This window comes from Fulmarus glacialis, unplaced genomic scaffold (genome assembly GCF_000690835.1).
Source record: "Fulmarus glacialis isolate BGI_N327 unplaced genomic scaffold, ASM69083v1 scaffold13753, whole genome shotgun sequence".
NCBI lineage: Eukaryota > Metazoa > Chordata > Aves > Procellariiformes > Procellariidae > Fulmarus > Fulmarus glacialis.
The window spans coordinates 39,462-50,964 of NW_009202381.1; the positions used below are offsets into that span (position 1 = coordinate 39,462).

The 11,503-nt window shown below is 49.4% G+C and overlaps 1 protein-coding gene across 1 annotated transcript in view; it reads right to left on the reverse strand.

Moving 5' to 3' along the window:
* Positions 1 to 10,368, reverse strand: part of PDE9A (phosphodiesterase 9A) — a 34,462-nt gene extending 24,094 nt beyond the window's left edge. The window contains exons 1-2 of the mRNA XM_009574261.1: positions 10,328 to 10,368; positions 1,989 to 2,059 (exon numbers count right to left, since the gene is read on the reverse strand). Coding sequence (XP_009572556.1) covers positions 1,989 to 2,059; positions 10,328 to 10,368 — 112 coding nt within the window. The remainder of the gene's footprint in view (positions 1 to 1,988; positions 2,060 to 10,327) is intronic.
* Between the last annotated feature and the right edge of the window lie 1,135 nt (positions 10,369 to 11,503).

Genomic DNA, 11,503 nt, shown 5'->3' on the forward strand with positions numbered 1-11,503 from the left:
GCCTGCCAGTGCTGAAAGGCAGCGTGTGTGCAGGGTGCAGCCAGGGGTCCCAGGGGGTCACTGGAGAGAGACAGAGGCCGAAAGCAGCCCCTAGCTGGCTGGGGTAGTTGCTCACCTGGGCTGCCAAGGGGATAGGAAGACCCACGAGAACACTTGCCTCATTTGCTCTGGTCCATGGCACTTAGCCCCGAGGACTGGAGTTGGTCAGAAGTTTCACAAAAAATGCAGAGTGACTAAGCTAATTTTTCTTTTTTTTTCCCTTTCTTTTTTTTCTTTCGGACAAAAGGATAAATCGGTGGAGCCTCGGGTAAACTGCAGCTAAGCAAACTGGTAGGGATTGCTGCCTGGGCTCCTTGCAGACGTCTGTGCTGGGGCAGGCATGCCGCAGGGTGCCCCCCTCCATGGACGTTGGCAGAAGTCTCCCACTGGCCCGGGAGCCTGCGGCTGGGGGGGGCTCTGGGGGAGGGTTACCCTCCACACGCACTTTGGCCTCTGGGAGATGTTCCCCTGCAGCTGCTCTTTGAATAAGGACATTTTTTCCTCTCCCTACTGACAAAGGCATCAGTCTCACTGAGCAGCTGCAGGGTCAAGGTAGCTTCTGGTCAGGGGAAATTTCAAGAAAACAACTTCTTCCATGAACCAGAAACTTTTTTTTTCCAGCCAGCTCTAGCGCGAAAGCTCTTGCTGCAGCTGTGATGCTGGGGAAGACTCTGCCTGCTCCTGACTTAAATGCTGCGTATCAGCGAGGATGTGGCCTTTGGTGTCAAAATGGTGCTGTGCAACAGTGCCTTATTCATACCCCTTCTCTGCCTTTCTGGGGTCTGTGTTGTGCGTAATATACTGAAAAACAACAAGTCAGATGCTGCGTGGGAGAAAAAAACAAAACCAAAAAACCAGAAAAAGAGCTCTTTGACCAGAGGAACTTAACCTGGTTGTTGCACAGTAACTGAATACTGTTGTGTTACAGTTAACACACCGAACAAGCGAGGAGATTGATGCTGCCTACCAGTCTGCCAGGCAATATGGCCAGCGAGGGGTGAACCCCTGTATTTGCAGCCCAGAAATTACTGCCTCGCGAGACAACGAGACGTACCCTCGGGCTGTACTTCAGCACATGCTACGCGCCTCTTTAAGGACGCTTCAGTGTCCACGCTGTATTTGTGCTGCACGTGTAGCACGCACGTGTGCTGCGGGGAAAGGCCTCGCCCCATTTCGGGCCCTTTCTCAGCAGAGGGAGGTGTGCGACATGACACTTAGCAGAAATACAGTCAGGTCTCAGCGCTGGCACTGGGCCTCACTCAGCAGTAAGGACCGACCCGACTGCTTAATACGCAGTAAATGCATTTCTGAAAGGAGAAGGTCTTTCTGCAGGACAACGTGTTTGACCTGTGCAAATATCCGACTTAAAGTAGAAGGAAGGCAGCTGCATTACCCTCTAATTAATTACAAAGCGCAGCAGCGAGCGGTAGGGCCCAGGTGTGTGAGGGGACGGTGTTTTGCAGGGAGTGCCCGTGCAGAGGCAAGGGGGTCACCGCTGGGTGCAGGGGAGGTGACAGGGGGATGGGGCTGGGCCATGGTGGGGCGTGGGAGTGCAGGCTGGAGGCTTGCAGGTGGGGGACAGGGAGGTGGGCGGTGGAGACCCTTTGCCGCGGGGACATGGTAGCAGGAGGACACAGCCCCGGGCCCAAAGCTCAGCGGGGGGCTCACCAGCCCCTCAAAGGGGAGCCCGCTGGGGTGCTCTGGCTGCCTGCGAAGCCAGGCGTCCCTCCCCGGCCCGGCCCGCCAGTCGGTCCCACCACGGGCACCCGCCTTCCCCACGCCTCACCCCGGGCTGGCCTGTGGGCTTTCGGGCTCAAATTATGAGCGACTGGAGAAAGCAGAGGGGCTGTGTGGAGCGGGATGGAGTGGGGATACAACGGGGGCAGTGAGGCGGGGGGGAGGTTCTGGGGCACCAGTTCCCGCTGTGATACAAATAAAGGGACACTCACATTCAACCTTTTTCTCCAGCATTGCCAAGTGATTAGCTACTTCCGTTTTCAGCTCATTGATTTTAAAAACCCTGAAAAGAAAACCCTCATGTATTAATGTTATACATTTAGTGCCATTTCTACCCTAGCTGCAAAAGACTTTTGCTAGAAATGTCTACATTTTTCAGAGGACTGATCAGTCCAAAGGCAGTTGCCATAAGGAAAAGAAAATTTTCCATGGAAATGCTAAAGTTTGGGCAGAAAATACACCCGAGTTCAACTTTCAGAAAAATTAACAACAAATGATTTTGTTATGGCCCTGGGAATGTACTGTGGCTCTGCAACACTTCATTACCCCCTCTCTCTGCAGTGACTTGTTATTGTACCCCCTAGGGAAACAAAGTTAAATTGATAATGCTTCGCCTAAGAGCAGCATCTTGGTGTTTGCACACTCTGAAGCCCTCCTCCTTTTGAGTTATTCTGGTGATTTGCTGAGCTGCGGTGGGATTGATCTGTCTTATTGAAAACAGCTGGAATAAATTAAACAGCTATACAGATGTTCAGAAATCCTCTCAGAGGAGAGACATGGTTGGGTGATAAAGGGAAAAATGAAACAAATCAGATGATTTTGACTGTTCAGCAAAGAAGCATTTCTTTTGCTTCTTAAGAGGGCAAGAGCACAATAAGAACATTTATATTTCATAGTTTATCTCCTTTTTAGATTAAAGATAATCGCCAAAATAGCGATAGGTTATTAATAGGTTTAAGATACTGTATTGCTGTTGGCAGGAAATAACGTGTACCAGGCCTAAATTTGGCAGGAAGAGTGGGATTTGAAAGAGATCTTAAATGCCCATCTGCCTCTTGTGAAAATTTCACTTCAGGCTGATGAAAGAAATAGCATTTTAAATTAATAATGATGTTCAGCTTCTTACCTTGAGAACTGCTCAGCAATCTGTCCCAATAAATTCTGTAACAATTCTTCTTTCTCTGAAAAAAATAGGAGGGAGAAATAACAGAAAACGACAGAGGAAAGAAGACACCCTCAACCCCCCTGCAAAGTGGCGTCCCCAGACTTCCAGATCTGATGATGAGGCATTTAGCCAAAAAGTCGTTCTGGTCCTTTGAACAGCGACAGCATTTGGGAAGGACTCCTCGTCTCACCTGCCTTCCTCTGCCTACAGATTACAGTCAAGGTTCCTCAGAATTTTTTTTTGGGGGTGCTGGGTCTCTGAGAGGTGGCTTGTTTTAAGGCAGCACTCTCTGGAAAGGAGACCTCTTTCACATTTCTTGGGTGGGACACCCAGAATCGCCGTCCCCTTTTGAAAGGTCTGGCTCACAAGGACTGCCTCTACACCATTAGCACACTGTGCCAGAGTGCCCACAAACCACGCAACAGCTTATGAACACCAGAAAACCCAGCTTGCCTTTCAGATTTACACTGGGACGTTATCCTGGAGACCAATATTTTGGTGCAAATTCATAAGGATCCTATCGCTATGCATAAACTTCAGGCAAACGTGAGATGCCAAAGTGAATGTCCCTGCAGAATGAGGTCCACCCTTCCTGGTTCATGGGATGGACACAGCAGGGCACAAGTTTCCCAACCCCTTTTCCCTTGAGAACATAAGTTGGACAGAGCCGCTGCGGGGATCCCATCGCTGCCTGAGCTGCTGTGGCAGTGGCCACGCTGGAAGCACTCACGCTGGGAGCACTCGCACCGGTAGTTCCCTGCCTCCCACTGCCAACTCCAGCGCTCGGGCGCTTCAGCCAGCTCGGGAAAGTCAGCCTGGTGAAGCCCTAGCCCCTTCCCAAGACCATCACAGGATTGCAATCCCTAATGCAGGGAAAAGCAAATGAGTCCTTAAAACAAGACCCTAGATTTCGAGGGACAGTACACTTCAGGAAGGAAAAAGAAATATGATAGCAATGTTTTGCCATCTTTCATACTGTATTCACACAGACAGGGGAAGCATAAATCACCTTTGCTGAGCCGTGAGCTGCTGTTTTGAGATTGCTCCCACTTTCCCCCACCAGCTAATTTAAACTGCACTGTGCTGCAGTCATTCTCATGCCTGCAATGTGGATGTACTCTTGGTTTCTCATGCTCAAGGAGCGGAAGATTGCACGCTCTCATATACACACTGCAGATTACAGAACACCTATTTATACCCTATGTAGAAATACCCCGATGGCATTTCTGAAGCTACTTCTTGCACTTGCCTGAGGGAGCACAATGCCTCATGAATGCAATCACCCAGGCAAAACACATCAGAAATACAGCCCAGCATTTAGAACGTATTTCTAAATAATAGCTCTTGTACCTGTTGAAAGGTTTTGCAATTCCTCAGGTATTAGAGATGTCAGAAATACTTGTCAAGATCATTCACTTTTCTGGTCAAAGCAATTTGGCTGTTACCCCCGTGTCTCTAAACTGGAGCGAGCACTCTGTGCTCTGAAAGTCTCAGATCTAATTCCCTCTTTTTTTTTTTTTGCTGCGATCCGACTCCCAGCGGAGTCGCTAGCAGAGCAAATGAAGAGATTAGTTCTTTTCAGAGACCCATTTTTCAGTTTTCTTACAAAACCCATTTGAAAACCCAAGCGCTGAAACAAAGCAAACACTGCGTCCTATTTAAGACAGGAGGAAAGCTTACCGTATGCAGCACCTGGGATGGTACCCGAGTCCAACAGTGAGAATAAGCAGAGAAACCCGTGTCCTCTCACTTCGGTGCCGCTCAGCTCTCTGACAGTGGCTGTAGCATGCCAGAGACTGACAAGTTCCCTATAAACACCGTTCCAGTAAAAAAAAAAACAATCTTACTTTCACTCCCTCCCCCTGTCAAAACTCACTTGGAGTACTAGGACATTCTCATCCAGGGAACACTCAGCTGCAATCTGATGTTTATGGATGTAATAAAAGACTTTCAAAATGAAGATGTATGTTTTTATAACCCTAGGGTGCAGTAAAGATATATGACTAAGAGTGGCAGTTCATCTCATCTTAAAGAGACAAAGATCCATTTCTTTGCCCTGTTCCTTTCCGAGGGGAAGACCTCTGCTAACCCCTGATTCTGAAGAAAATGAGACATCGCACCAACACCATTTAGTCTCGCTTGCCCACTCCTTTGTAAAACAGGAAGGCTAGGTGTCCTTTTACTCCCTTCATTACCCTCTGTCTTCTTTTTTTATATACCTCTGGGCAGGGCTGATACCCTAGGTGCACGCAGCTACCTTTTCCCTCAGTTGCTTCATTTGTTTTGCTGCGAAAACAGCAAATTTCTGGGAAAAGGAAATCCTACTGCACATAGCATGGGCAGATGCAATCTGTGCATCTTGACGAGGGTTGCCAGCTCCTGCCTGCAGCAACCCAAAAGCCAACAGCAACCCTCTTCTCAGCTCACTCCCCCCGCCGGCACTGTGAATGTGCAACATTTGCAAATGCAGGTGTTCAGCAAGTCAGATTTTTGCACAACATGCAGGGTGTTTTAGAGCTGACAAATGAAAATTAGAAAACCCCCCTCCAGAAGATGCTGCAACAGCGTAACGCCAGGCAGGAACAGACCAGCTTAGGCCTCCCCGGGCTTCCCACGGCTCATTCCCGTGCTCACTGCGGCCACAGGGACTTCAACTCCTTGCCTGCTGGCCCCTGCCAAGCTCAGCAGGGAGCTTGGCCAGGGCATCACAGAGCAAGGAGCCATTTTGTCCTCCCTCCTGGCAGCCCCGTCTCCAGCAGGTCTGGGCAGAAAGCAGGTGCGGGGGAATATGGCAGCAGCACTTTTCCCTGCATCTCCTGCCGCGACCGGATCGGAGGCTGGCAGCAAACACGCACCTTCCCTGCCCGACGGGGACTAGGTACACGCTGGGGCAGCTCAGGTTATGCTTGCACTGACACAGATGGTTTATAAGCCACTGGCATGCACCCTCTGCTTTACACCGCCCTGCTTGGCAGTGACTCTTCCTCTCCCATCTTACATGCCGAGATCACGGCCGGGCAGCCACCTCCATCCTCCCGCCCTCCCTGGCTCCCCTCACCATCCTGCCAGCTTCAACAAGGTGCAAGTGGGGAGTGCATGGGGTTGTGGGTGGGTTGGTTTCCCCCCGTCTTTTCTGCTGTGGCCAAGCGAAGCTGTGGGACATGGGCGTCTGCCTTTCCCTGCCAGTGTCAGGCATGTGTGCCTGTACCTCTGGCTTGAGCTCCCACGTGTATTTCCCTTTCTGCAATTTGTTTGGATCTGGGCAGTCAGAGGAATTTAAAAAACAAACAGTCAGGTGGACAAAAGCCTCAGGAAGGGGTGTGCTTCAAGTCCAAGCCCACATCCGTGAATCACGTCATATCAAGCGCCAAATTCGCTTGACAGCTAAGGTTAATTTGGGCTACCGCGTGCAAGTCCCTGCTTCCGTGAGCAATCCTGAAGCAATTGAGCAGTCGCCCCCATCCCGATGCACGCATCCACGTGGGATGCATGTAAGGAGCAGCAGGCAGGAGGGTTTTTTTCTCTCACAGTCTCTGCCTTTTCCCTCTTGCCTGAGATGCGAGCGTGAATATGCCTCCAAAAGGAGAAGAGAGAGATCCCAGAATGAGAAGATTTAGACGCAGTGACAGGCTTCTGTCACTTTACCAATATCAATCTGCACAAGATCTTGTGTGTTTAATCATTCAGGGGAAAAAAGCAGTCCCTGGAGACCTCTGGTGCAGCTGCACATGTTGTTGGTGGGCTCAGCGGCGGGCAAGGCAGGGCTAGCACCGATTCAGATGTGGGCCTTCTAGCAGGCAGCTACACAGGTCTTGGTCGAGCTAGCTCTCCCGCTGCAAGCCGATGTCCCTGGGGAGAGACCATGGGTTTTCCTCTGTGCAAGTGCGTGATAGCTTGTTACTTGAAAAGGCAAATAACCAAACAGCAAGTGAAGTGGGAGGCGAAGACACTGCCTACAGCCTCAGCCTGGCCAAGCGGAACTGACGCTGGCAGGGTTCCCCGGCGCTGACGCTGCTGAGCAGGGAGTGACGGGTGGCGAGCTCTCCCCGCGTGCTGGCCTCCATCCCCATCGGGCACTGCTCTCTTTGGGTTTCCTCGCCCGTTTGCCCAGGGATGGGGGCATGCTTGTGTTGAAGGACCCACCAGAACAAGCTGGAGATAGAGGTGCAAAGAGAGCTGGGGCTGACCTCGGCACGAGTCATACTCTTTCAGGTCACATCCCCGGTGAGATCTTTAAGGGCTCGTTCAGCCGCCTGTCTGCTTTGCTGCCCTGACTTTGGAGTGGAAGGAAAGCCCCTGCACATGTTTCCCCCCCATTTAAGACTGCAGTGGATCAGGCTCACTTGAGCTCCGCAATAGCTCCTTTCTCTGCACTATCAGAAATGTAACAGACTTCAATTTTGTTTCTCAAGAGTGTGCTGCTAGTAGGATTTGTTCATTTAATTGGCATCTCCGGCAATATTGCAGAGGGCCTGAACCCTACTAGTTACAGCCACAACACAGCCATCAGTTTGTGAGTTTTGAGCCCGTTCCACTGCAAGGATGCAGACCAGAGCCTTTCCGCTGTCGGGAGAGAGAAGAGGCCCGTTCCATGGGCTTGGGAGTTCAAACACCCCAGAGAGAAGGAAGGGTTTGGCACCGGGGGTTTGATGCTCTGCTGGGATAGCCACGCATTCTCGTCCGGGGCCGTGGGAGGAGGGACAGCACGTGATGCAATGGTCCCACAGGCTCAGAGCCGGCCAGCTGGGCCCCCGCCTTTGCCTTGCAGACAGTTGACCCCGCGGTGATACAGCGATCGCTGCTGCATCCAACGGACGCTCACTGGAATAATAATTTTTTTAATTCCAACCCTCTCCCATGACTATGGCCAGGAAATGAAGAACTCTTTCTTAGCAGGACGCCGGTGGATGTCTCCTCTGCTGGATAAAAGCCACTGCTTATATCTTCCTCCCAAAGGATCGTATTTTCCAGTCCCACCTTTTACAGTCTTTGTTCCGCTGAAGCGTGCGTCACTCTTTTCTAGCTGCCTGGGATACTGCTGAAAAGAGGTGCATTGCCTCCCACTGCTGTGAAAATTGGAGTGATCCCTTTTTTTGGCGTGTATTTGGACAAGTTGCTTTGGGAAGCAGAATCATGCAGGCAGAGTTATTTAAGAAGTGAAGACTAGAACAGAGCTGGTTTTTTTCTTTTAATGAAGAGGAACAATTTCCCACTCTGTTTATTCTTCCTACTCTCAGCAAAATGTCAGGAATGCTTAAGATTAATGACAACCCATGTGAAAGAGAAACAGATACCAAGGAACATTAGTTCCATCACACTCAGTTCAACTTTCCTCCTCTTTCCATAGCAGACTCTGTCTTATGCTTTGGCAACCTACTGCCAGAATTTTTCTTGCCCTTTTCCAGCCCTGCCGGCCCTGTTTGCTGGTCTTTCTCCGTCTTGGGGCAAATGGCTATTGGTTACCCACGCCAGCTGGTACACAGAGACACACGCTCCAGTTAAGACCCCACCTTTTCTGATCTGATAATGCAAATAGTGTGCTCCTGGACCAGAATAGTGATGCTGTTCCAGCAGAGTTTGTTACAATGAGGAGACAGCTTCTTTTCCCTTAGCAGTCATGTGCATCCCTCAGCTTTGACTACCTCCTTCTGGCAACAGTGGCGATCACTGACATGGACCTGTTTATGGCTCGTAACAAATCTTACTGTGATAAAGTTCTTTCCTGTTTCCTAGCTTCTTTGTTCTTTTTGCTCTCTATTCATCTTTGGTCTCTGCATGCACAAGCTCCCCACTCTTGCCTCTCCGTCCCCCCCGCACACCCTCCTACACTGCCTTGCTCTGCCCTTTTCCTACAGATGTTTCTGCTGCAGCGGACGTGTGTACCTCAGAGAGTACCTTTGGTTCCCTCCGCCTCCCCATCTAAAAAAAGGCAGCGCTGTGGGACACTAAGTTTTCTTGTGTGACAGAGGAGCCTAAGCAAGAAGACAGGGTGGGACCAGCAAAACTGCCTTGCCCCTAATCCAAGAGCCTCACCCATTCCTGCAAACTGCTTTTTCCAGCCTCAGACTTTCTGGCTCCCTCCCGTTCTTTCTGTGCAGTCTATGTTTCCAAGATAATCTTAACCTCTTGCCCCTTGTCTCTCCTATCTTCTCATTTTACTGCTCCAAACTGTGTCCCCAGCTGACATCTCCTACCCTCCTGCAGCCCCTGCCTCAGTGGCCAGCCTCTCCCCATAGCTAGGGCTCTTGCTCAGGCTGCCTCGGAGCGAGTGGCAGGAGATACTGCAGCTGCACAAATGAGAGCGACTGTGAGCCAGATGCTCTACAGGAATTACCCCAAGCAAATGCTCTGCTCCAGTGTCTGAGAGCTACTGGCCTGAGAATGACATTGGCAGGCAAAGAGAAATGGTAAAGTGCCACTTCAGTCTTGCCTGTGGAGTACAACAGTGCTGTGCGCTGGGGAATGTGTTCCAGATGTGTTCTTTCATCCAGGCCTTCTTTAATCTTGTCAGGTGTATTTAAATATTTATTATACTTAGAGCTACCATGCCCACCATAGAAGTTATGCTCTCTCCTAAGCCATTTGGAAATAACATGGGGTTCAAATGTCGTGCTCAGCTTTCCAGCAGAGCTTTGCTGAGAGACGAACAAGTTTAACAAAACACTGCAGGACAGGCTTTCAAACATCATCTGCGCTGCCTGAAAAAACCACTGCTCTATGCGAGACTTTCCCCAGGACATCAGTGGTGCTGAGTCAGACCAGAGCTAAGCACTGTGAAAGTCCCCTGGACCCCAGCCATTCCACCTCACCCTCAAATACTTTGAAATCTGGGGACATTTTTTTAGCTTTCCTCCAGAACACTGTGATCAAACACTTTTTATTCTGCCATAGCTACAACCATGACACCATCATCTTTCTTTCTTGCATCATAGCCACGTAATTTCCATGTGCAAATGTTTGCAAATTCAGCTTTAGTAAATTCAATTCAAAAGGGTCATTTTACCTGAGAGCTGCCCAGTGGCAACAGGTATCACTTTGTATGGAGACCTGGAACAGTCAGAGAAGGTTGATGTTAGCAACACTCAGAAAACAGTTTGTATTTCACATTTGACAGCAAACAGGGTGGGATGGGAACCGATGTTCTACATCAAACACTCAAAAGTGGTATTTTTTCCTCAGATGATTATTTCTATTTTAACAACAGGCAAAAATCTTCAAAACCAGCAGGCACTAGTGTTATAAGCCAGCATGCAATTCTTGCTGTCATCTCCCTCCTCCAGGGAGCTGCTCACCTCCCATGGCACACAAAAGGCATCTGCAGGCAACTACCACCCCTTCCCTTGGGCTTGACCCCAATTTTGAAGAGCAGGTTGCAGCAAGGCTTACCTCTCTGAGTTTGCAGGCATTGTCGGATCAATAGATACCATACAATTGTCTGCCGTCAAAAGGGAGATTGTTGTGTTCCTGAAAAGCATGTTTCAAAGAGGTTTATTTGACCTAGAAATTTGGCTGAAATTGTGTGCTGCTGCATATGGTGCACAGTCATCTTCTCTCCTGCAGCACTCCTGGCCTGGCCTGGCACTGTCTCGGACCCATGTTACCTTGGTGCAGAAAGGGTCAAAGCTCAGGACGGGGTAGGCTTGATGCTTCACCCATTTCAATTACCAGAGATGTTTCTGGCAACATGTTAAGTGTGATCATCTTTGATCTCAGAGCAGACTTTGCTCCTTGCTAACTCATGTATTCTGTTGACTCATCAACTAATAATTTTTATTAAAAAGCTATGTTTGCGATACATTGACTCAGCAGCTATGTATTTACTTTTACACTATACAAATGACTACCGGTGCTATGAATGTCTTGAAACTGTCCAGTTACTCCTTTACCAAAACAAACAAAACAAATGTCTTGCTGAATATGGGGCCTTTTTTTTTTTATACTGTGCTAGGTGTGATCTCATAGGCTCAGATGTAAACCTTGGAGGTTTACTCCGGCTCCAGGAGCCTGGTTGAAATGAACAGTTCTTTGGAAGTCTTCTGGTGAAAATAAAATGACAAATACGCAGTGAACACCCTGTTCATGAATGATTACAACTGCTAAACAAAGTTTCCTGCGTGGTGGAGTGGAGGTATTTGACATCATAGGCAAATAAGAGTTATTAACCTCTCTAATGTCAAATGGGAGGAAACAGGCAGGATAAACAGGAAAGGGCATTAATTCTGTCCAGCAGTTTATGCAAATTCTGAGTCAATATAGACGATTTTATCTTTCAATCCCCAGAGCTGGAGTCATGCAATAAACCCATGTTTAAAGGATTGGCTTATTTTTTCCTGTGCTTTTTCTGTATTGTAAACCTGTATGTGCAAAGGTAAAGGCTATGGCTTACTGCATGCTGCTGTGCATCTGGCCTGCGCTGCTCAAGACCCGTATGCAGACAGCAGATGCCCCCTTCTAGATGTGGCTAAGGGGCTTCCCTCCCCCTGCACCACCACCCCGGACACGCAGTGCTACACTGTGCCATCCTCCACCTCGTGCCAGCCTCTCTCACCCCGACACACACCT